This window comes from Ictalurus furcatus, chromosome 27 (genome assembly GCF_023375685.1).
Source record: "Ictalurus furcatus strain D&B chromosome 27, Billie_1.0, whole genome shotgun sequence".
NCBI lineage: Eukaryota > Metazoa > Chordata > Actinopteri > Siluriformes > Ictaluridae > Ictalurus > Ictalurus furcatus.
The window spans coordinates 5569054-5594801 of NC_071281.1; the positions used below are offsets into that span (position 1 = coordinate 5569054).

At 41.1% G+C, this 25748-nt stretch overlaps 2 protein-coding genes across 2 annotated transcripts; both read left to right on the forward strand.

The window, feature by feature from the left end:
• Positions 1-1090: 1090 nt before the first annotated feature.
• On the forward strand, positions 1091-13315 carry znf408 (zinc finger protein 408). The gene is made up of 5 exons (XM_053616455.1): positions 1091-1278; positions 3166-3371; positions 3471-3538; positions 7614-7825; positions 10854-13315. Coding segments are annotated over exons 1-5 (2250 nt in total). The 5' UTR covers positions 1091-1277; the 3' UTR covers positions 12617-13315.
• Positions 13316-13923: 608 nt separating this feature from the next.
• On the forward strand, positions 13924-25231 carry f2 (coagulation factor II (thrombin)). Its single transcript, XM_053616456.1, has 14 exons — positions 13924-14180; positions 14308-14468; positions 14685-14709; positions 15934-16005; positions 16264-16369; positions 16601-16731; positions 21439-21750; positions 21900-22004; positions 23528-23651; positions 23786-23953; positions 24182-24355; positions 24478-24656; positions 24787-24857; positions 24985-25231. Exons 1-14 carry the CDS (start codon positions 14105-14107, stop codon positions 25138-25140), a joined length of 1860 nt encoding a protein of 619 aa, XP_053472431.1. The 5' UTR covers positions 13924-14104; the 3' UTR covers positions 25141-25231.
• The last annotated feature ends 517 nt before the right edge of the window (positions 25232-25748 follow it).

Sequence of the window (25748 nt, forward strand, 5' to 3'; positions counted from 1 at the left end):
TCCGCAGGTGGTACAAGGCGGAGCTCAGAAAATTACAAGTTTACACATTGTAATTATGGGTTCTATGACAACGTGAACACTTTGTAGAAGTTGGAACCCTGAAATTATGGTAATTACGACATGGTGTGAATGCAGCTTTACAAACTGTTGGGGGCAGGACACTTCCGATTCTACAGAGCATTCGATTGGGCTGAAGATCTGATGAGAAGCCAAAGTGAAGAATGACGTCATCAAAATTATGGATCCGTATTGGTGGTAGAGAGAGACTGTAAATTTTGAATGCATATACAGTGGGGAAATAAGTATTGAACGTGGCAACATTTTTTTCAGTAAATATATTTCAAATGAGGTTATTCACATGAAATAATTTTCACCAGACTTTGGTATTAACTCAAGAAATCCGTAAATATAAAGAATTCACAACATTAAAGTCCCTAAATAAAGTTATGTATAATAAAGTGGAATGACACAGAAAAAAAGTATTATATAGTTTATATTTCCAGATTTCTTGAGTTAATACTGATGTCTGGTGAAAATTTCATGTAAATAACCTCATTGGAAATATATTTACTGAAATAAAATGTTGACGCGTTCAATACTTATTTCCCCCATTCTATCCTCTAAATGTGAACTTTGTTTTTGTTTTGGAGCGCACTAGCTTATAGATAACCCTACAGCTCATATATTCATACAAAAAGCCACAAAACTTCAATCTTGACTTCATGGGGACTTCGAGAGAGAGAGAGAGAGAGAGAGAGAGAGAGAGAGAGAGAGAGAGAGAGAGAGAATCTGGTGAGGAAAAGACTGTATAGCTGCTATAGTGACAACACATTAGACACAACTAAAAACGAATTAAAAAGGTATGATGTGTTGTTCTTTAATTAATAAAAATATATATTTTTAATCATTTGCTATGGTGGTATAAGTGAAATACATATTGGGTTGTGCTGTTATAAGAAAACACCCGAAAGTGTTTTATTCCTTACTAAATACATGTTTACACAGGTCTACTTTCCTCTCACATGCTATATAACTTAAAGCTCAGGAAAGAAAACGCATGAATTATGTTATTGTATTTCTGCTTGTCGTCACCGTTCAATGAAACTAAAGATAAATGAATGTGTTTAGGGGGACGAGTTAGACGGTAACACTAGTTACACAGAGTTGACTTCCGGTTTGTGGATGTCTTGTTGGTTGGAGCGCTATGATTTTCTCGGAGTTTCGGGGGATAGAGGAAAACACTCGAGTGGCCAACGCGGAAAGGAAACCCAGCCTTAAGTTAGTGCAAACAGTAACATTGCGCTCATGCTGAAACTATCCGTCACTTAAACAAACAGAATAGGCGAAAAGTTCAGGTCAAATCATTGGATTTCTTAGCTAGCAAGCTTCCTGCTAGTGAAGGAAGAAAAAAAACAACAACCCTGCAAACCTAACTGGCATTTTCCCCACAATTCCAACAAATTCAAGATAACGCAAATATTCCTGAAGGGATAATTATTTATATCAAAAACTATTCGGCTAACTACAGCAACACCTTCCTACACCGCTGTTTATAATATCAGAATTAACTTAGCTACTCTTCATCTGTAACGTAAAACACTAAAGCAGTGTTTTAGTATACTTGTTTAATAATCTGATATCAAATAATTACAATAAAACCACAGCGTATTATTGATTTCGTGGCAATCTGAGGCGAAGCTTGCACGTGCGGTGAAGTACTTTGTGGCCAATCATGTGCGCATGCGCGTAACTCTCACACTCCACAAGAAGGAGTACTTACTTTTGATCACAGCAGTTCCTGAGTGTCGTGTAGGCACTTCTAAATGACTCCTACAGTACTAATAAAATGGTTCAGTTCATTGTTGTGACGTATTTATGCCACATTGAGTACAAAGGGCCATTAATCTCATTAATGTGCACTATTATAAGTGCACCAGGTGTATAGAAGTCATAGTTTACTTTAAAGGTCTGGGCTCTTAAGGCAAAAAAATTAATGTTTATAACAAAAATAGGTCTTAATAATTAGACTTTTCATCATTTTACGGCATCTGTGTAGTTTAATGTAGTCTTTCCAGCTTTTTGTCATAGCTTTGAGGATGTAGTAGTTTTCATCGAACAATTCTTGAATTAGATTATCTGATAGTTATAGTTAACTGATATATACGCATCCATTTTCTGTAAAGCTTATCCTTCAGGATTGCAGGGAGCCTATCCCAGGGGGCATGGGGCACAAGGTGGGGTACACCCTGGACAGGGTGCCAATCCATCACAGGGCACAAACACACTCACATTCATACACTACGGACACTTTGGACATGCCAATCTGCCTACCATGCATGTCTTTGAACTGGAGGAGGAAACCGGAGTACCCGGAGGAAACCCCCGTAGCATGGGGAGAACATGCAAACTCCGCACACACGGGGCCGCGACGGGAATTGAACCCCCAACCCTGGCAGTGTGCGGCAACCGGGATGTATATATAGACACGCGCGCGCACACACACACACACACACACACACACACACTTCCCTTCACTAATATTGCCACCCATGGTAAATATTAGCAAAGAAGTCTTTATTGTTTAACCTTTATTTTTTAACTTCGTAAAAAGTTATTGCAAGCGTATATACGATATTCTATAATTTTTTATATATATTGTGCAGCCCTGAGGTCATGTGTTTATCATTCATTCATCTCCAGTATTCTGCAGTAACCGCTTTGTCCTGGTTAGATCTGGAGCCTATCTGGGGACATGGATAAAAAGAAGAACATGGAGAAGAGAGAAACACTGATAAAGATAAAGAACCCGTATAAACCCATGCAGACTGGGGAGAACATGTACAGAAACTGCACACATACAGTAACCTGAGCTCAGGATTGCACTCTGGATCCTGGAGCTGGGAAGTGGCACCACACGTCCATGTCTCCCTCATGGATTTGTCATGCTAATATGTAAATATGGAAATTCTGTGGACTATGGATCATTTAGTATTTTGAGGCAGGAGCTTGCATTTGTCATATCGGTCCTATTGTCCCATGGCTCAGACACTACGGTCAAGTGCTTGAGCTATAACTTCTAATGTGTCTCTGTGTCCCATCACTAATAAACTCTACTTAGTTCCTCATCATAAACAGTATATTCATGTTTTATTCTTCTTCCCTCAGTGGCTACGTCTACTCAGAATGCGGGCCTGCCGGAGTGTGTAAAAGAATCTTTCTGTAATGTGCTGAGGTTAGTACCCCGTGGCCTGACTTTAGGGCCCTCTCTCGCTAAAGATGGGCAAATGGGGTTGTGGTGTGTTGGATGGGACTTACAGACTGGAACTCTTCTGGGGCTGGAAGATCCAGACAAAGTGCCAGAAAAGGAAGAGGTATAGTATGCTTACACAAGCTACCTTCTAGTTGTAATGCCATAAAACTTTGTAGGACTTGGGAAATTAAACTTAAATTGGTTTTCTCATGTGTTTCAGACAGCCGAAGTGAGCAGATGCCTAAAAGGAGCTAAAGGACAAATTTCAGGCAGAACATACTGGATGAGGTATGATATCAACATTTGGGTTACAGTTAAAAAAAAATAATAATCCCATAAATTGAAAGTGAATGAAAGAAATTGAAGTAACAACTACCTTATGGGTGATCCTGCAACAAGAGAGACATTGCCTGTTTCTCAGTCCTAAGAATGCAAAGAACGGACTTGCGTTCTCTCCAAGACTGGTCTTGCCAGGCTACTTTGGAAGAACAAACTCAGAAGGACAGGAGGACATAGAATAGATCCTTGTGAGAACTGAGATGTGCTGTGAGCTTCCCATTACGCAATGGCCCAGCCCAACACATTTCTAGTAGTGGGACAGGACAGTCGTCTCTTCAATGCTCCCTAAGTAATACGTTTCAGCTGGTTAATAGTTGTACTGTTAACTGGCTGATTAAGCAAAAGTTAATTAATCATGTTTTAATGTGGTAAGCTCATTGTTTGCAACTGTGACCTCACGCTAACTAAAAACTAAGCTAACGAGTTTACCATTACCTCAGGAGGGAAGCTTGCATAGTTTAATTAAAATACTTCTGAGGGATATATTTGACTTTTCAACAACGTCATATACAGTATCTCACAAAAGTGAGTACACCCCTCACATTTTTATAAATATTTGATTATATCTTTTCATGTGACAACACTGAAGAAATGACACTTTGCTACAATGTAAAGTAGTGAGTGTACAGCTTGTATAACAGTGTAAATTTGCTGTCCCCTCAAAATAACTCAACACACAGCCATTAATGTCTAAACCGTTGGCAACAAAAGTGAGTACACCCCTAAGTGAAAATGTCCAAATTGGGCCCAACTAGACATTTCCCCTCCCCTGTATCATGTGACTCGTTAGTGTTACAAGGTCTCAGGTGTGAATGGGGAGCAGCTGTGTTAAATTTGGTCTCATCGCTCTCACACTCCCTCATACTGGTCACTGGAAGTTCAACATGGCACCTCATGGCAAAGAACTCCCTGAGGATCTGAAAAAAAGAATTGTTGCTCTACATAAAGATGGCCTAGGCTATAAGAAGATTTCCAAGACCCTGACACTGAGCTGCAGCACGGTGGCCAAGACCATACAGCGGTTTAACAGGACAGGTTCCACTCAGAACAGGCCTCGCCATGGTCGACCAAAGAAGTTGAGTGCATGTGCTCAGCGTCATATCCAGAGGTTGTGTTTGGGAAATAGACGTATGAGTGCTGCCAGCATTGCTGCAGAAGTTGAAGGGGTGGGGGGTCAGCCTGTCAGTGCTCAGACCATATGCCGCACACTGCATCAAATTGGTCTGCATGGCTGTCGTCCCAGAAGGAAGCCTCTTCTAAAGATGATGCACAAGAAAGCCCGCAAACAGTTTGCTGAAGACAAGCAGACTAAGGACATGGATTACTGGAACCATGTCCTGTGGTCTGATGAGACCAAGATAAACTTATTTGGTTCAGATGGTGTCAAGCGTGTGTGGCGGCAACCAGGTGAGGAGTACAAAGACAAGTGTGTCTTGCCTACAGTCAAGCATGGTGGTGGGAATGTCATGGTCTGGGGCTGCATGAGTGCTGCTGGCACTGGGGAGCTACAGTTCATTGAGGGAGCCATGAATGCCAACATGTACTGTGACATACTGAAGCAGAGCATGATCCCCTCCCTTCGGAGACTGGGCCGCAGCATGATGACCCCAAACACACCTCCAAGATGACCACTACCTTGCTAAAGAAGCTGAGGGTGATGGTTGAGGGTGAAGGACTGGCCAAGCATGTGTCCAGACCTAAACCCCATTGAGCATCTGTGGGGCATCCTCAAATGGAAGGTGGAGGAGCACAAGGTCTCTAACATCCACCAGCTCCGTGATGTCGTCATGGAGGAGTAGAAGAGGACTCCAGTGGCAACCTGTGAAGCTCTGGTGAACTCCATGCCCAAGAGGGTTAAGGCAGTGCTGGAAAATAATGGTGGCCACACAAAATATTGACACTTTGGGCATAATTTGGACATTTTCACTTAGGGGTGTACTCACTTTTGTTGCCAGCGGTTTAGACATTAATGGCTGTGTGTTGAGTTATTTTGAGGGGACAGCAAATTTACACTGTTACACAAGCTGTACACTCACTACTTTACATTGTAGCAAAGTGTCATTTCTTCAGTGTTGTCACATGAAAAGATATAATCAGATATTTAGAAAAATGTGAGGGATGTACTCACTTTTGTGAGATACTGTATATCTCAATGTACAACCCTAATTCCGAAAAAATTTGGACAGTATGGAAAATACTAATAAAAACAAAGAGGAGTGATTTGTAAATGTACTTTGACTTGTATTTAAACAAAAAACATATGAAGACAAGGTATTTGATGTTTTACCTAATCAACTGTATAGTTTTTTGAAGATAAACGCTTATTTTGAAATTGGTGCATGCAACCCATTCCTAAAATGTTGGGACAATCGTCTAATCATGGTATATAAGGAGCCTCCAATAAAAGGCCTAATTCTTCAAGAGTGAGGATGGGTCGAGGCTCGCTGATCTGCCAACAGATGCATCAGCGAATAATCCAACACTTTGAGAACAACAGTCCCCAAAGACAAATTGGTAGGATTTTGGGCATTTCACCTTCTACAGTGCACAATATAATTAAAAGAATCAAGGAATCCGTTCAAATCTCGGTGTGTAAAGGGCAGCACTGAAAATCACTTCTGAATGCACGTGATCTCAGATTCCTCAGACATCACTGTCTTAAAAACCGTCATGAGTCTGTAACGGATATCCTGATATGGGCTCGGAAATACTTGAGTAAAGCTCCGCTGACTTCTCTGGGCTCAGTCTCATCTGAGATGGACAGTAGCACAGTGCAATCGTGTTTTGTGGTCCGATGAGTCGACATTTCAGTAGGTTTTGGACAAAACAGCCGTTGTGTTCTCTGGGCCAAAGAGGAAAAGGACCATCCAAGCTGTTATCAGCATCAGGTCCAAAAGCCAGCATCTGTCATGTTATGGGGGTGTGTCAGTGCCCATGGCATGGGCAACTTGCACATTTGTGAGGGCACCATTAATGCAGAAAGATATGTACACATTTTGGAGCAACATATGCTTCCATCCAGAGCAGAACAACGCCAAACCACATTCTGTCCTGATTACAAGCGCACAGTTGCGTAAGTAGAGAGTGCGGGTGCTAGCATGGCCTGTCTACAGTCCTGACCTGTCTCAGATTGAGAATGTGTGGCTCATTATTAAGGCGATGAAGGCCCCATACAGTTGTGCAGCTGAAGAAATTCATAATGGATGAATGGGGGAAATTTCCACTTGCTAAACTGAACCAACTGGTGTCTTCACTCAGCGCCCAAACGCTTAATAAGTGTTATTAAAATAAAGGTGATGTTACACAGTGGTAAACAGTCAACTGTCGCAACATTTTTGGAGTGTGTTGCTGTGATCAGATTTGAAATGAGTGTATATTTTCAAAAATTAATTCAATTCACAAAGTATAACATCAAATAATGTGTTAATAATGTGTTTTCAATATAGTACAGGGTGAATTGAATTTTCAAATAACTCCTTCTGTTTGTTTTTTTGCATTTTCCATACTGTCCCAGCTTGTTCGGAATTGAGGTTGTAAATCATATATACAAATCATTCTTTTTAGATGCACATTTTGAATTATTTAAATTAATGTTGTTAAAAAGATGTTAAAACTACAGGTATGGGTCAGGCATTTGTCATCCTCTATTGTTTTGTCGCAATGATTTCTGGGAGTTCAAGTGGGTTTGGTCCGCTTATCCTCGAGATCAAGAACACATCCGGGTAATTTCATGCATCCTGGTACTTGCGTTCTTGAATATTGGAATTGAAATTCGGCAGTGGATGATGAGTTCACAAGGTCATGAGATCGCATTAGAACGCATATTGAGAAACGGCCATTTAAACTTGATCACATTCACTTAAATGATCACATGTACTAAACTGAAGAATATGGACATGTTGTGTTTGTTAATAAACTCAGATCAGATGAAGATGATGTTTTGATTTAGTCCTATTTTGTAACAATTTTTTTTTTCCAGTGTCTCATTATATCAGAACATCATAATAATTATCGTCATGTCCAGGTTTGCTTGTAGTGCCCCGAGTGAAGATCAAAGGAACGTCATTGTGCATGAGGTGGATGGAAAACCTTGTTTCAGGACCTGTAAGGACATCAGTCAGGGAACAGAGCTCCTGGTCTGGCCAGAAGATCAGAACTTTCCGAATGAACCTGTGAAGAACAAGGTAGTGACCATAACAGAAGAACTCTCCAAACAGGAAACACCACAGAGAGCAAGTAAGGATAAATCACTGAAGCCTGGTTATGTAAAGCAGGGCTCTGAGGGGGTAGATGTGTGCTATTTAATCTAAAATAATTTTTTATATGTATGAATAAAAATATAAATTTTTTTATTAAATTGACTGGAAACGTCTGTCATAGTAACCAGAATGTTTTGATGCTATAAAATGTAACTACTGCCTCTGTTGTCAGCTTCATAACAGGTTATAAAAATGTAAAGAAAAGGAACAACATATATGTGTGTGTGTGTGTGTATGTATATATATATATATATATATATATATATAATGTGTGTGTGTGTGTGTGTGTGTGTGTGTATGTATATATATATGTATGTATATATATATATATAATATTAGTATTGTGCAAAAGTTTTAGGCACATGCAAAGAAATGCTGTAGAGCAAAGATGCCTTCAAAATAATTAAATTAAATGTTTCTACATTTAAAAACAAAATATTGTAAAGAGCAGTAAACAGTAGTAAATGAAACAAAGTCAACATTTGGTGTGACAAAAAAATAAAAAAAAGTAGTAGTCTCCGGTACAATTAGTGCACTTTCATAAGGAAATGATCTGTAAGTTTATGGAGCATCTTGCAGAAACAGACACGGTTCTTCTGGAGACTTTGACTTTCACACTTTCTTCTTATTTTTGCAGCAAATCCCAGCAGCCTTCATTGTGTTCTTTTGGTCTGAAAAGTGTCTCTTACATAATACGCTGTCTTCTTTAATGACGTACAAACATTTTTCTATAACATTTAATTTCGTGCTAGAAAACTAATGTTTGGGAATCTAAAATGTTTTTTTTTTTGTGCTGACTGTAGTGAGTACATCCCTCACATTTTTGTAAATATTTGATTATATCTTTTCATGTGACAACACTGAAGAAATGACACTTTGCTACAATGTAAAGTAGTGAGTGTACAGCTTGTGTAACAGTGTAAATTTGCTGTCCCCTCAAAATAACTCAACACACAGCCATTAATGTCTAAACCGCTGGCAACAAAAGTGAGTACACCCCTAAGTGAAAATGTCCAAATTATGCCCAAAGTGTCAATATTTTGCATGGCCACCATTATTTTCCAGCACTGCCTTAACCCTCTTGGGCATGGAGTTCACCAGAGCTTCACAGGTTGCCACTGGAGTCCTCTTCCACTCCCCCATGACGACATCACGGAGCTGGTGGATGTTAGAGACCTTGTGCTCCTCCACCTTCCGTTTGAGGATGCCCCACAGATGCTCAATAGGGTTTAGGTCTGGAGACATGCTTGACCAGTCCATCACCTTCACCCTCAGCTTCTTTAGCAAGGCAGTGGTCATCTTGGAGGTGTGTTTGGGGTCGTTATCATTCTGGAATACTGCCCTGTGGCCCAGTCTCCGAAGGGAGGGGATCATGCTCTGCTTCAGTATGTCACAGTACATGTTGGCATTCACGGTTCCCTCAATGAACTGTAGCTCCCCAGTGCCGGCAGCACTCATGCAGCCCCAGACCATGACACTCCCACCACCATGCTTGACTGTAGGCAAGACACACTTGTCTCTGTACTCCTCACCTGGTTGCCGCCACACACTCTTGACACCATCTGAACCAAATAAGTTTATCTTGGTCTCATCAGACCACAGGACATGGTTCCAGTAATGCATGTCCTTAGTCTGCTTGTCTTCAGCAAACTGTTTGCGGGCTTTCTTGTGCATCATCTTTAGAAGAGGCTTCCTTCTGGGACGACAGCCATGCAGACCAATTTGATGCAGTGTGTGGCGTATGGTCTGAGCACTGACAGGCTGACCCCCCACCCCTTCAACTTCTGCAGCAATGCTGGCAGCACTCATACGTTTATTTCCCAAAGACGACCTCTGAATATGATGCTGAGCACATGCACTCAACTTCTTTGGTGGACCATGGCGAGGCCTGTTCTGAGTGGAACCTGTCCTGTTAAACCGCTGTATGGTCTTGGCCACTGTGCTGCAGCTTGGTGTCAGGGTCTTGGCAATCTTCTTATAGCCTAGGCCATCTTTATGTAGAGCAACAATTCTTTTTTTCAGATCCTCAGGGAGTTCTTTGCCATGAGGTGCCATGTTGAACTTCCAGTGACCAGTGTGAGGGAGTGTGAGAGCGATGAGACCAAATTTAACACAACTGCTCCCCATTCACACCTGAGACCTTGTAACACTAACGAGTCACATGATACAGGGGAGGGGAAATGTCTAATTGGGCCCAATTTGGACATTTTCATGTAGGGGTGTACTCACTTTTGTTGCCAGCGGTTTAGACATTAATGGCTGTGTGTTGAGTTATTTTGAGGGGGCAGCAAATTTACACTGTTATACAAGCTGTACACTCACTACTTTACATTGTAGCAAAGTGTCATTTCTTCAGTGTTGTCACATGAAAAGATATAATCAAATATTTACAAAAATGTGAGGGGTGTACTCACTTTTATGAGATATTGTATATATTTTGTACTTACAGTACATTCCTCACTCATGTAGCTACGTACCTATTTGCTATATTTTACCATAGTTACAGAATCCATTGTGGTTATTATATAATATGCTTTAAGATGAATAACTCAATCATATGGAGAGCTTAAGGTGTAATCCATGTAATGCTATGCTATGAGATGGACACTTTTGTTTAGAGCATTTCTGTTCCAATCAATGTTCTTTGAATCAAACAGATTCTCTGCATTTTACACCAAACTAGAGACATTGGGCTAACCAGTAAGCTCCAGTTTGTCAATATGTACTTTTTCCTTCTTTCATTTTTTTGATATGCCCACTCAGTTGTTTTGTATACAAAGCAGATATTAAGACTGGCCTTTTCTGTGATGGCATAGTCTGCTTGCAACATACACACAAGCTCCTTTACATTATTCCTGATTTAATTCACCAGGTAATTAATTATCAAGCTATTGAGTAACACAGAAACTGGCTGGAACTGAGAGGCACCTGTTCTATACATGTATATTTTTGTGCATTTATTTTACAAGTTTACTTTTTACATATGGCATTTGTATGTCTTACAGCAAAACAGCTGAAGGATGAACATCCAGCCAGCAATGCAGAATGGAATCAAGTAGAATGCAGAGATAGACATGAAAAGGAAGTGATGGATACATGTGGTACTGCTGAGAAGCTGGGGAGCATTGCTGGAGCCACAGCACTGGAGCTAGCAAAACCACCTGAGCAGCTTCGAGTGGCTGTGAGAGCCAGCTGTCGCCTGGCAATGAAACCTCGCATAGTCCACTCACTAAGCAGCCATTTAATCAAGCAATCGCAAGGGCAAAGATGTGGGATTGCTACACATGTTACCAAGAACTCTCAGAGCAAACAGATTACCACTGAAAATGGACAAGAAAGCCAAGAGATCTCAGTCCACAAGGAGAAGGTTAATGCAGATGATAAGCCCAAGGAAGGGTCTGTGAATGTGCAAAGAGGAAAAGAGGGTTCTCCAGACATCGAGAATCTACGAGAGCGCAAGTACAAGTGTGATGAGTGTGGAAAAACTTTCTTCCAGCTTTGCCACTTAAAGAAGCACAAGTTCACACACTCTGAGTTGAAGCCATATGCTTGTAAAGTCTGTGAAAAGCGCTACAGATCCAAGGAGAGTTATCATGCCCACTTACTCTTGCACAGTGGACAACGACCTTACAAGTGCCAGCATTGTGACAAGAGCTATGGTCTGAAACGTGACCTCAAGGAGCACCAAGTGCTACACACAGGTGAGAAACCATTTGTGTGTGATGTATGTGGCAAGGGTTTTGCCCGGAGGCCTTCTCTGCGTGCCCACAGGGCGGTCCATGAGGCCAAATGGGTCCCCAGGATCAAATGCCCAGAGTGCGCCAAAGAACTCGCCAACCAGAACTCTCTTAGGGCCCACATGTGCTTACACACAGGTGAGCGGCCATATGCATGCCCGCACTGTGCCAAGTGCTTTCGCCAGCGTTTCAACCTGCAGGGGCACCTGCGCCGCCACACAGGCGAAAAGCCCTATGGGTGCCCACACTGTGAGCTTCGTTTCTCACAGGCACCCGAGCTGAAGCGGCATCTGATTTGCCACACGGGTGAAGCATACCTCTGCCCTGTGTGTGGTAAAGCACTGCGAGACCCACAAACACTGCGGGCCCATGAGCGTCTGCATGCGGATGACAGGCCCTATAAGTGCCAGGATTGTGGGAAAGGGTATACACTGGCAACCAAGCTCCGCAGACACATGAAGTCACACCTGGAAGAAAAGCCACACAAGTGCGAGATATGCGGAAGCAAATACACTTTGATGCAAAGTCTACAGCGCCACCTCAGAGTACACGCAGATCGAATGGAGGCTGGGCACACGGTGCCAACTAGGGGGCGACCTAGAAAATCAAGCCATAAAGAGAGGGAGCAATGGGAGAGTGATGGAGGGAATCAGGAAAAAGAGCAAACTTTGTTTTTTGTCCACACCCTGCAGGACCCTAGAATGACACCTCACTCCGAAGAAGTTGTCGCAGAAGTTGAAGAAGGTTTGGAACAGATGGAACTTGGTCAGGACATTATAGAAATTGTTGTGTCCACTGACAATACTAAGTGCATTCTGGTTCAAGCACAGGATACTAATGCTGAGTGTATTCTTTTACATCAGCAGGATGCTAACGCTAAGTGTATACCAGTGGAGAACCAGGACGAGAATACTAAATGCATTGTTGTGGACGAGCAGGCCGAGAACAGTAACATGGTCATAATACAAGGTCACGACGAGCTAAACTCAGTGGCAGAGACCATTGAAATAGAGACGGGAATTGAGGACTGAATATATTGAATATGTTGAGTTTTTTCACTGCTCAAAGGCTTGCTACTACATTTCGTTAGAAGGTTATTCTGAAATGGCAGCAGTTGAGTTAAAGACATTAGTAAATATTGACTCATCTGTTCACTGAACCTTGTGTCATCACTGTTTGTGCCAGATCTGAACACCGTGTACAAAACAAATCTCTGCTGAAATATGGCTTTCTAAGTAGGATTATTAGTGTTCCAACTATTACTAATTTTGTGGGGGTTTTTAATAGAATTAATCACAGATTGTATATTTAAAAGTAACACCCATCATATCTATCTATCTATCTATCTATCTATCTATATATATATATCTCAGAGATTCTCAAACCCAAGGAGGATAAAAATTTCAAATTGTATCTCTACCTACTAATGTTTGTCATTTTATAAAATCTTCTTCATTCAAATAAAAAAAGTGGCATGCCCAGCCGATTTCGTCGCAATATCATGAGCTAAATCCACTGGTACTTTATTTCTGTGTAATTCTTTTGATTGTCAAACAGCACAACAGTTGAGGAATTTCATACTGAGGCTAAAGAATGGAAGAAAGTGAAAGATGCTTTTTATTAGATTATTTGCAAAACGACTTAAACTTCATTCAAGTGTAACTATTTGTATAATCTTCTGGACAATTTGTTAATCCTCACATTCTCCTCACTGTAGCCTAGCCATCCTCACTCCTCACATTATTTTTTGACATATCTACATCGACAGATGTCATTTTCAAATCATGTCTGGAAACTGAAAGCATCATGGAACATCGTTTCTAAATATATCTACTGATTTTGCCTTAAGTTTCGAATCTCTTATCTTTCATCTTATCTAACATGCTAGATTTCCATTTATTTTGGAAAATTATACAATTGAATAAATTGAAAATAGAGGTTGTTTTCCTACTTTTGTCCATACAGAAACTATGTAGGATGCAAACTTTAGCATTCAAATGGATCATTTCAGTCACATGACCCTATAATCCTACACCCATTTGATGAAAGTCCAGCACCTAAAACCCAGATTAGCTTTAATGAAGGAGAACTTCTTACAGAAATAGCATCAAGTAACTAATAGCTCAGTTTAATGATGACTGTGAAACTAATATGGACAAGTAGAAAGCCTCAAATGTAAATAGCACCAGTGTGTTGCTTTAGAACTCAAAATATATCTACTGTTTTTACATGATATGACTGTCAAAAATGATAACTGACTCAATATATTATTCATATCTTAGTGTACCAAGACTGTACTCGAACACCTCGGCTGAATCACTGTTTAGAGTGATATCAACTTGTGTGGATGGTTCTAGTCTTGTGTCCATCATACACATAATCTCTGTTCTATTTGAAGTCCAGTAGTTCAATATTAACTCGAGCAGCAGGAAGAGGATTTCTGGCATTTGTTAGCAGTTTTCCAGCTCTGTGTGATGTTCCAGGACTTTTCGGGATCGCAAGCTTTATCACTGTAAAGAATGGGAGCAGTACCAGCGCCTCTTCTTGTCATACTTCTTCTCAGCCAAGTGTTTCAGCTTACACTCTGCTACGATGGTATGGCAAATTTGATGTCTTTTTATTTTTTTTTAGATGAAATGGTCACATGTACTGATTGTGTTGGTGTCTATTGAGTAGTGTTACGAGATACTTTTTCTTTGTGGGTTTTTTTTTTTTTTGGCAGTTTTTATCGAAGGGAAGAGGGCTTCTCAGGTTATCCGAGTAAAGAGAGCAAACACAGCTTTTGAGGAGCTTTGGAAGAAAGGGAATCTGGAGAGGGAATGTGTGGAGGAGATCTGTGACCATGAGGAGGCTCGAGAGGTGTTTGAGGCCAATGATAAAACGGTAGGCACAGCTGCAGTCTCTGACAACTATCCTGAGACTATTCTGTTCAATCTAAACTTAACACATTGCCAATTTAGTGGGGTTCACAAATGTACATTCCTCCTGAACTCATCATACAGGAGAAATAGTAGTGGAGTATGTTATCATCATAGCGTCATACAATTGGAGTATTTTACGTTATACTAAGTTTAATTATTTCTTTTCTCTGTTCTTTAGACTGCATTTTGGAACACATACTTGGGTAAGATTATCTAAAACAGGAGTCAGCAGAGACCACATTTTGTGTAAATATGTGATATTGAACGAGGAGCAAAGTTCAAACCTTCACCAGCCTTTTTTCTGAGTGATTACCAAATCAGTCCCTGTTTCGATATGCTTGATTGTGGCTCATCTATACCAAGGTATTAGCCCTGAAGACACACTAATTTGGTTTTTCAAAGACAGAAATTGTATTGTTGTAAAAAAAACCAAAAAAAAAACCGCTAAGCTGACTGAAAATGGGGGAAGGAATCAGAGGGAGCTAGGCAGCATCTCATTCGAATAATATCCCTAGAAGTTTTCAGTCACTACTTTTTTAACTATCATTACTTAATATATTTAATATGATTTTCACATAAAATACATCCATGGCAAGTGTTTTTTTTTATTATTATTATTATTTTTTAAACCTGTTGTCTACTTGTACCATCAGATTGGTGTATGTTACCAAGAGCAGTTATACTTCAGCTGTTGTAATTTAACTGGTTATTGTCCTTCAAACTTATTTCTTAAACAGGCTTTTTATTCTTACTAAGCCTTTCAGACTGATATGTGTAAATGACAACTATTCTGACTAACCGATTAGCTAGATTTTGAAAAAACTATAGATTAAGTTTACTTAATATGTTGAATTCTTATATTAGGGAAATCAAGTTTTTTTTTTTTTAACATTAAAGATCTTTAAATATATTTTTGTTTCTGCTGATTTGCCCATATTTTCTTTTAAAAACTGTTAATATGACATAACTAAAAACTAAAATTAGCTATGTGTTGTCCAACTAATTCCTTAAGGTGAGTACATTTATTAACTTAGAAAAATAGTATTAAGGTAATAAAAATGTTATTTTGAAAAGTTATGTCAGGTTTTTTTCTTATCTTATTCTGGTATCAGAATAAGATTGACAGCTTTTCCAAATTATAATCAATAGAAAATATTTCCAGTAATTCTAGCAAGTACAGAATATGGAAATGATTTAAGACGATACTCAACCAAAAATCTTCAGCTTAATGTTGTTGTTTTAGTTGGTTGGTTAAGATGGAATCATATGTTAGAGACATAAGAGAGAAATGACATGATTTGAGTCTAAACATCACTGTTTTAAAAATTCCATATGCTTGATATGTCCAGCAAACTTGAATGAATTGGCATGATGCTTTATTTGTCCTTTTGTGCACTGATCTGATGTATGCTCCTGTGGTCCCACAGCTTGTTCTGGCACCACGGTAAAGCGGAATGTGGATACCATCAGAGGAATTCGAAGTTGTATCGATCAGAAAGGTAAAGGGTAGCATCCTGATGTATTGAGGATGAAATAAAACAATTAACATTAATAAACAAATTTGCTGATAGATAGATAGATAGATAGATAAGATAGGCCTCTTATATTAAAGATAAACTTAGATCTAATATTATCCTTGGCTAACCAAATACATCACACTGTATTGAAAACATGAGAAACGGTGATAACTAGGTCAGTGTAGACACTACAGATAGTAGAGCAGTGCTTTTCATCTAAATCCTGTATGTGCTTGACAGGTCTCTGCTATGTTAATACCGGTGAACACTACAAAGGTAATATCAATGTCACTATCTCAGGAAAACCATGCCAGTACTGGAAAAGCAACTTCCCTCACAGAATCACGTATGTATTCGTTTCTTTGGGCTTTAGTTCTAATGTATTATTGTGTATACAAAGTGTTATATTATGTAATATGATTTCTTTTTTTTCTTAATTAAGTTAGCCATGTTACATCAGAGCAGAGAGATGTGGCACTCCAAAACTGTATCCATGTTTTAAACAGTACTCTCTGTCATATTGCTTTTCAAACTCTGTTTGTTGGTCATTTATTCCACAATGGCATTTGTTTTCCAGTGAGTTCAATACAACAACGCTGAATCTGCCAGAGAACTTATGCAGGAATCCAGATGAGAGACCCGGTGGGCCATGGTGCTTCACCAGTGACCCCACTGTCAGGACGGAGAGATGTGCAGTACCAAAATGTGGTATGGACCTTAAAGCATGCTGCACTAAACACTGAAACCTGGAAAAGCCTTTAACAAAGATCCAGGAGCCATTTAAAAAGCATTATGCGGAGTCCAGAGTAAAAGTGTGCATACGAACAAAAACAGGAAATTGCATGCGCACTTATAAGATTTATAAAACCTTGCGTACACACACCTGCGCACCATTTCTTTATAAATCACAGTCTTCTTGAAAACATGCACAGCTGAAAAGGCCTCTTCTCCCGCCCAGTTTCCACCCACAAATATCCTTAAATAGTCAGTTCAAATTGCCTCATACATATTTAAATATGGTGTGTGCCATTCATTTTTGAGTGAGGTAGTGCTGATAAAGGTGGAAAGAAAAACAACAAAGAGGAATGATGGGGAATGCGAAGTGGAAGATGTGTCTAGAAGTTATCTCTATATAAATGAACTAAATGAATAAAAGGGGTTATGTTTGAAATACCAATGAAATTAAAAGAGGTGGTTAAAAATATAGCTACACCTACAATATATGGTCTCAGCTATTCATAGTTTACTCATGATGTCCATTTAAACAAACAGTACACTCATCAGGTGGATAGAGATGTGAATCGGTTATTAGCTAGAGGAGATGAGGGCGGGGAGCCTATTGATCTGTGCCATATTGTGGAGCACAGCACATGCTCTCTCAGTCCTGCCACATTCAGACAATGCCAACATACAGTCATGTGAAAAAATAAGTACACCCCATGGAATTTTATTTATTTATTTATTTATTTACATATATGGACAAGCAAACATTTGATCCTTTTTGATTGAGACAGCACCTATTAATAGAGTTGATACATATAAAATTGACATTTTGTATTAATTTTCATAATTTAAATTAACAAAAAAAACAGATCAGTTACATGGAAAAGTAAGTACACCCCTACATTTATCACACCTTCAAATCCATAAAATTAGAATCAGGTGTTGAAGATTGGGTGCCAGGGATTAGGACCTGCTTTGTGAGCACAGGTGGAACCGGTCTTATTTACAACCCTCTCATATCTAGTGTTTGGTGTTCCCTTTGCTATTGAGGTGTGTGGTGTCATCATGCCAAGATCTAAAGAGTTCTGTAAGGCCTTCAGAAAAAGGGTTGTGGATGCCTATGAGTCTGCCAAGGGATTTAAAAAGATCTCCGAATAATTTGAAATACATCATTCCACTGTAAGAAATATAATCTACAAATGGCACAGATTTCAAATGATTGCCAATTTGTCCAGGACTGGCCGTTCCAGCAAATTCAGCCCAAGAGCAGAACGTCTGATGCGAAAAAAAATTCTAACAGAACCCCAAAATTTCATCACAGCTAGTAAGTCTTGCAACTGTTGGTGTCAAAGTGCATGCGTCTACAATCAGAAAGAGATTGCACAAATTTGACCTGTGTGGGAGGCGTGCCAGGAAACAACATTTGCTGTCTAAAAGAACATTACAGCAAGACTACAGTATGCCAATGAGCATACAGGCAAATACCAGGCCTTTTGGAATATTGTGCTCTGGACAGAATCAAAGATAGAATTGTTTGGCCACAGTAATAGCAGACATGCTTGGCGCTAACCAAAGACAGCTTTTCAGGAGAAGCACCTCATACCAACTGTGAAGCACAGTGATGGAAATGTTATGGTTTGGGGTTGCTTCGCTCCCTCAGGTACTGGACAGCTGGCATTCATTGATTCAACTATGAATTCTGCATCATATCAAAGAGTGCTTGAAGATAATGTGAGGCCATCTGTCCAAAACTTGAAATTGAACCGAAAGTGGATCTTTCAACAGGATAGGGAATTACAGTTGTGCTCATAAATTTACATACCCTTGCAGAATCTGCAAAATGTTAATAATTTAAAAAAGAGGGATCTTTAAAATTGCATTTAGTTTTTTATTTAGTTTTGCTTTGAATAAGCTTTTTCACATAACAGATGTTATATCGTGTTGCCTTCGTGAGCATCGAGAAATTACCTTTCGTTAAAAAAATGCCTTTTTTAATAGTTTTGTGTGAGTCCCAATAGTGTGAAAAGGTGGATCTCAACATCATATAGCCACTGTTGGAAAGAGGTCAAATATGCATAAGATGCTGGAAAAGCAAAGAATGTGCAGGACCTGGAGGATTTTTCTGAAGAACAGTGGGCAGTTTAACTGCTCAGGACAAACAAGGGACTCATGATCAACTATCATAAAACATAAACACAGTCGCTGATCATCCAGGTAACGACATACAGGATTAAGAATCAAGGGTGTGTAAACTTTTGAACTGGTTCATTTGTGTCAATTCAGTTATTATTGTGTCTTGTGGAGTATATGTAAACATCTGTTATGTGAAAAACCTTATTCAGGACAGAACTAAATAAACAACTAAATGCAATTTCTGTGATCCATATTATTTTTTTTATCATGAACATTTTGCAGTTTCTGCAAGGGATATGTAAATTTATGAGCACAACTGTAAACTGTCGACCACAAGTAGTTAATTGGAGCAATAAATATCAAAATATATAAACAGACTAATAAACCAGTCTACACAAATAAATAAATAATCTCATGAAAATTATATTATGCTTTTATGTCCAAGTAGCCTACATGCAGTTATTATGGAGAGGCATAATTTCATATAAAGTGTAAAACAGAGGCCCCAGAACACTGAGGGCATAGCGCACTTTTAAACAGGAATTTTGTCATGGGGATGTGTGATAACATGGCTAATAACTAACATCTATTAACTAAGTGTTTTTTTTATTTCAGTAGTTTTTTAATTTTAAATCTACAGTATATTTAGGTTCATTTTTGTTATTGTCACACTTCGAGGTTGAGCCAGAAGCAGGTGCAGATAATGACTTTTATTGAAGGAAACGTACTAAGAAACGAATACACTATGACAACTTGGAAACACACTGTGGCAAGAAACAAACACCGAGACATAAACGTGAGTCTTAGACAACGAAAGACAAGCTAATGGTGCAGACAAGGACTATATATACACATGAGTGCTCATTAACCAAAACATGAATCAGGTGCAGGTGGTCATGTGACAACTAGAGCAGTGCAGTGGCTGATGGGAAGTGGAGTCCAGAGTTTCCCGATACGTGACAGAACCCTCCCCCAAGGGCACTACTCCCGGAGCGCCCAAAATTATACGTCCTCCATCTGGTGGTCCTGGCCCCCTGGAGAAAATGTCCCTTGCAAAACCAGGAGGCCCGGTGGCTTCTACAATGGCACAGGGAGGCTGAGATATTTCCTCGGCAGAGCATGAAAGCGGGGCGACGTCCTCGGCAGAGCATGAAAACGGAGCGACGTCCCCAGCTGAACTGGAAGGCTGAGCGACGTCCTCAGCTGAACAGGCGGGCTGAGCGACGACCTCAGCTGAACAGACGGGCTGAGCGACGACCTCAGCTGAACGGGGAGTCTGAGCGACGACCTCGGCTGAACAGGAAAGCGGGGCGATGTCCTCGGCAGAGCATGAAAGCGGGGCGACGTCCTCCATGGGACAGGAGAGGAGAGCGAGGTTCTCCGCGAGGCCAGGGAGAGGAGCGAGGTTCTCCGCGAGGCCCGGGAGAGGAGCGATGTCCTCCGTGGAGCAGGAAGGGGGAACGATGTCCTCCGTGGAGCAGGAAGGGGGAGCGACACACTGAGAGAAGCGAAGAAAAGGAGCGACGTCCTCGGCCGAGCAGGAAGGCAGAGCGACGTCCTCGGCCGAGCAGGAAGGCAGAGCGACGTCCTCGGCCGAGCAGGAAGGCAGAGCGACGTCCTCGGCCGAGCAGGAAGGCAGAGCGACGTCCTCGGCCGAGCAGGAAGGCAGAGCGACGTCCTCGGCCGAGCAGGAAGGCAGAGCGACGTCCTCGGCCGAGCAGGAAGGCAGAGCGACGTCCTCGGCCGAACAGGCGGACTGAGCGACGTACTCAGCAGAGTGGGCAGGCTGAACGAGAGCCATGATAGGGGAGGGAGGGTGGGAGATGGTATTAGCCCCGACCACAAACTCCCCCTTGTACCTGGACTCCTCCTCCTGTTGGCGTGGCATGGCGTAGTCCTTCATGAACATAGGCGGTAAGTTGAAGCCCAGGTAATTCCTGGCGACCTGCTGCTTTCGTAGCGCAGCTTGGTAATCTACCGACTGTTGGCGTAACGTGGCAAAGTACTCCACTAACATTGGTGGCATCCTGACGCCCCAGTTATCCATCCTGGCGATCTGCTGCTTCTGATTATAGGTCTTTCGTTCTGTCACACTTCGAGGTTGAGCCAGAAGTAGGTGCAGATAATGACTTTTATTGAAGGAAACGTACTAAGAAACGAATACACTATGACAACTTGGAAACACACTGTGGCAAGAAACAAACACCGAGACATAAACAACATGAGTCTTAGACAACGAAGGACAAGCTAATGGTGCAGACAAGGACTATATATACACGAGTGCTCATTAACCAAAACATGAATCAGGTGCAGGTGGTCATGTGACAACTAGAGCAGTGCAGTGGCTGATGGGAAGTGGAGTCCAGAGTTTCCCGATACGTGACAGTTATAGTGATCATATTACAGTAATTATGTAATACTGTGTATATACTTGACCCTGTTGATGTTGCAATTTTTCAACAAAAAAAAACTAAATTAATTCTGTCCTGGACCTAGAGAGACCCTTTTAGATGTCTGGATTAGATGTCTGAAGTTGTTCTGTGTTTTCTCTTCACACAGGTGAGAAGTTACCACCCACTGTAATCCCTCTCCTAGTAAAGGACGTGGCTAAGCGCTACCAGCAAACCAACTGTTTATCAGGCAATGCGGAGAGCTACACTGGAACGCTCTCAGTGAGTCTGCATGGTCACACCTGCCTGGACTGGAACCTTCCCATAGTGAAAGCTTTGTTTGTGGGTAAGGATTTCAACCCAGAGGTTACACTATCGAAAAATTACTGCAGGAACCCAGATGGAGACTTGGAGGGTCCATGGTGCTACGTGAAGAAGGCAGGAAACATCACCATAGACTACTGTGATTTGGAGCTCTGTGGTGAGTTTAACCCCAAAATAATATATATTAAAAAAAAACTCATTGTCATTTATGGTCATTTACCAATTATTCTGGCGACTGATAATGCAAATCAGTATCATTATAGAGGCATGCAAATGAAACATTTGTTGTTTTTTTTTGTCTTTCAGATGCTCCTCTGGAAGGGCAGGTACTGGACGATGTTCGACAAAGAACTGTTGGAGCCAAAAAGGACACTTTTTTTAACCCTCGCAGCTTTGGCCAGGGAGAATTAGGTAAGATCAGCGGATGCAAAGCCAGTGCACTTGTTCTTCACTTTCACTCTTAACCACAGACTAACCATACCAAGACTTTCCAACAAAGTCATTAGGCAAAGTATGATGCAGTATTTTCAATAAATACTGCTTGAGTACAGCTATCTTTCCCTAGAACTTTATGGTGGATTGCTGCTGGTTCTGAATGAGAAGGATCCCTGGAGGCTATTTGGGGCTTATAAGTTACAGTTACATATGTAATTTGTGCTCTATTCTACCCCTCCTAACTAGCAAGAGCAGTGAGAATCACCTGGATAATGTGTGTAATGCAGAACCCGGGGAAAGTGCACCGTGACACCCAGGTAGCAGCAACGCAGACTTCCTAGAGTGGCATGCCTTCAATAATGCCCATGAAGAAGACTCACCCCTTGAGTGGCATATCAACATTGCTTATCTCTTATTCTTTTTTTTTTTTTTCCAAAAGACAGTTTTGAGAAACATTCATTTCAGTTTGGCATCTTGCATAGGCTTCTGGAGGGGCCTTAAGGGACTCCTGCACAAGGGGGAGATCCCATGCCAAGCTGTTGGGTAATCATGGAGGATAGAGGCACCTTGCCGCTAACAGAAAGTTGTTCTTAGGTTAGGAAGGTCAGAAAAGCTTCCACCTACATGCATGCAAGGCATGCTAGATCACAGTCCTTGATTGCCAATTCATTTTAAGGGGCTAAAACCACAGGCCCAGGTTGGGGTGCCACATCTCTCCGTCCCAATGGAGCAGAAGAACTGCTTGGGGAGGAAGCCACCAGCGTGTTCCAACCTCTAGTGAAGCACACACCCCTGGCACCACACTACTTCCCTGCCAGTAAAGGAAGTGTCTGTGGTAATGAGAAAGTGTGGTAATGAGAAAGTGTCTGTGGCTATCTATCTCCAATGGGGACCGATCTCAAGTGGACCACTTTGGTCCACTTCTAGCACGCTAGAGCCTATGTCTTTCTCACCAAGACAAGGACATGCTTCTGTGCCATTTGTAGCCCAGCGATAGGTTAATAGTCCACTTCTGGGGGCCAGTAGTTTCTGCAAGTCAAGCAAAATTATAAAAGCTGTTACTAGCCATAACATCCTCAACAGGAGCCGGTACCCCACATAACAAGTGAAAAATCGTGAATTATATCTAATAAGGCTGACTATGCTAATGAGGGAAAGTCAATTTGCTAATGGAACTGAATGGATGCTGCATAATTCCACTAGCATTTCACTAGAAAAGGCACTCACAATATATACAAATATACACTCATCAAGGCAGATGAGATGAGGAGCTGTCTATCACCAGCTTTGGAGGACAGTTTACCTGTAGTGTGCATGTGGTCCGACGTGTACGATGTGAAAAGTTACACAGTTATATACTCTCAGCTTTGTGGATATGCCTGTGGATATAACTGTCCTGTCTAATAGGCAGTAAATGTATTTTGTTAATCTTCTTTGCTTATTTCATCAGTTCATCTTATAAATGCTGTAATGATTATTTTTATCCTCACTGCTGTCAGAATGTGGCGAGCGACCATTGTTTGAGAAAGTAAACAAAGAAGATGCAACAGAAGTTGAGCTCATCAAATCCTATGAAAAACGAATTGTACATGGGGAGAATGCTGAAGTAGGAAGTGCACCATGGTAACTCAAAAATCTTGCTAATAGTTTTATCAATATAAAGCGCACATTCCTGCAAGGATGATGCTGATTTGGTTTGCAGAGACCTGTGATACTTGATGCCTTATTGGTGTGTGTGTGTGTATTGTGATTGTCAGGCAAGTGATGCTGTATAAGCGTAGTCCTCAGGAGCTGCTGTGTGGAGCCAGTTTGATTAGCGATCAGTGGATCCTCACTGCTGCCCACTGCATCCTTTACCCACCATGGGGCAAGAACTTCACCATTGATGACATTCTTGTGCGACTTGGAAAATATGAGCGGGCCAAGTGAGCTCATTGCAATTTATAAAATTAAAATAGTATTAATGATGTATTGATTTATTGATGTAGACATAACACCAGACACCAGAGTACTACATAATCTACATAAACTACAAATGCACTTACTTCCTGTGATTGTCTCCATGACAGTTGATGTGTCTTTTTATAATAATTCCCTTGTTTATTGTTATGCCATTGTTTATTGTTCCCTTGGTATTGTCTCTGTGATATTAGGTATGAGAGAGGCACAGAGAAGATTGTGGCTATTGATGAAATCATCATCCATCCTAAGTATAACTGGAAAGAGAATCTGAACAGAGACATCGCTCTGCTGCACTTGAAGAAACCTGTCAGCTTCACCAATGAGATCCACCCCATCTGCCTGCCCACCAAGAACATCGTAAACATGTGAGATACTTTTTACCTTGTATCATTCCACCATAAGCATGACTCCCACAGTCAAAAATTCACAGATTACTTGTGCAAAATATGAAGAAAATGTAAGCCTCCATCTTCAACTGTGTATGTAGTTTGATGTCAGTTGGCCACAAGGGTCGTGTGACCGGCTGGGGGAACCTGAAAGAGGCGTGGACATCTAGCCCTCTGAACCTTCCAGCAAAGCTGCAGCAGATCCATTTGCCCATTGTGGACCAAGAAATCTGCCGAAAATCCACCTCCATCCGCATTACGGACAACATGTTCTGTGCAGGTGAGGGATGATCATGAGCTCAAACCCTATCCTGCTACATCTGCAGGAGAAAACCTCAGAAACTATACTAATGGCTCTGTAATATGGATAATGCAATAAGCTTAATCTTTCCTTGATGGGATTTTCCTAGGTTATAGCCCTGAAGAGAATAAACGAGGCGATTCCTGTGAAGGAGACAGTGGTGGCCCTTTTGTGATGAAGGTAAAAGAAGAATTATTCTCTTTTATTTTTTCTTCTTCAAAGACATTGGATTCATAGAGTCCATAATATCAGAGTGCTTTCTGGATTTGGATTTGTAAATCCAACTGAAATCTCATACCCCTTGCAGAATCCTGATGATAAGCGCTGGTACCAGATTGGTATCGTTTCATGGGGTGAAGGCTGCGATCGGGATGGAAAATATGGATTCTACACTCATTTGTTCCGTATGCGCCGCTGGATGAGGAAGGTCATCGAGAAATCAGATTCTGCTGATGATGACTGATGTCCTTATGCTAATAATGAGAGCTCCAAAAATCAGATCTCTTTCTAAAGTTGTATTCATCTGCAAATAAAATGTAATTATTTTCAACGTGCTTATCATGGTGGTGTCTGTATTTGTGATGATTATGCGTTTGTGATTATGGCTTATTCTGAAAATTATACAGGCTAAAAGAAATGACTATCAAATATTGCAGCCAAAATGATGTTTATTATCTTAACGTAGGCGGCACAGTGACTTAGTGGTTAGCACGTTTGCCTCACACCTCCAGTGCAGGGGGTTCGAATCCTGCCTCTATCCTGTGTGCGTGGAGTTCTCCCAGTGCTTCAGGGATTTCCTCTTGTTACTCAGGTTTCCTCCCCCAGTCAAGACATGTTTTGTATCTGATTGGCATTTCCAAATTGTCTATAGTGCGATTGTGCCCCTGGTGGATTGGCACCCCAGCGTGTGTCCAGCATGTCCCCCACCTTGTGCCCTGAGTTCCCTGGGATAGGCTCCAGGCTCCAGCACTGTGTGGTATGGAAAATGGATGGGTGGATGGATCTTAACTTAAATAAACAAATAAAGAGTGGCTCAGTGGTGCAGTGCACCTCCCAGCACTGGGGTCCCTG

What these genes read in the sequence shown, in the direction of transcription:
- znf408 (XM_053616455.1), top strand. An exon ending in GGCAGAACATACTGGATGAG is followed by an intron (nt 3,539 to 7,613) that starts GTATGATATCAA and finishes CGTCATGTCCAG; the next exon opens with GTTTGCTTGTAGTGCCCCGA. An exon ending in GGAAACACCACAGAGAGCAA is followed by an intron (nt 7,826 to 10,853) that starts GTAAGGATAAAT and finishes TATGTCTTACAG; the next exon opens with CAAAACAGCTGAAGGATGAA.
- f2 (XM_053616456.1), top strand. Translation starts at nt 14,105, where the DNA reads ATGGGAGCAGTACCAGCGCCTCTTCTTGTCATACTTCTTCTCAGCCAA. An exon ending in AACTTCCCTCACAGAATCAC is followed by an intron (nt 16,370 to 16,600) that starts GTATGTATTCGT and finishes TTTGTTTTCCAG; the next exon opens with TGAGTTCAATACAACAACGC. An exon ending in CTTTGGCCAGGGAGAATTAG is followed by an intron (nt 22,005 to 23,527) that starts GTAAGATCAGCG and finishes CACTGCTGTCAG; the next exon opens with AATGTGGCGAGCGACCATTG.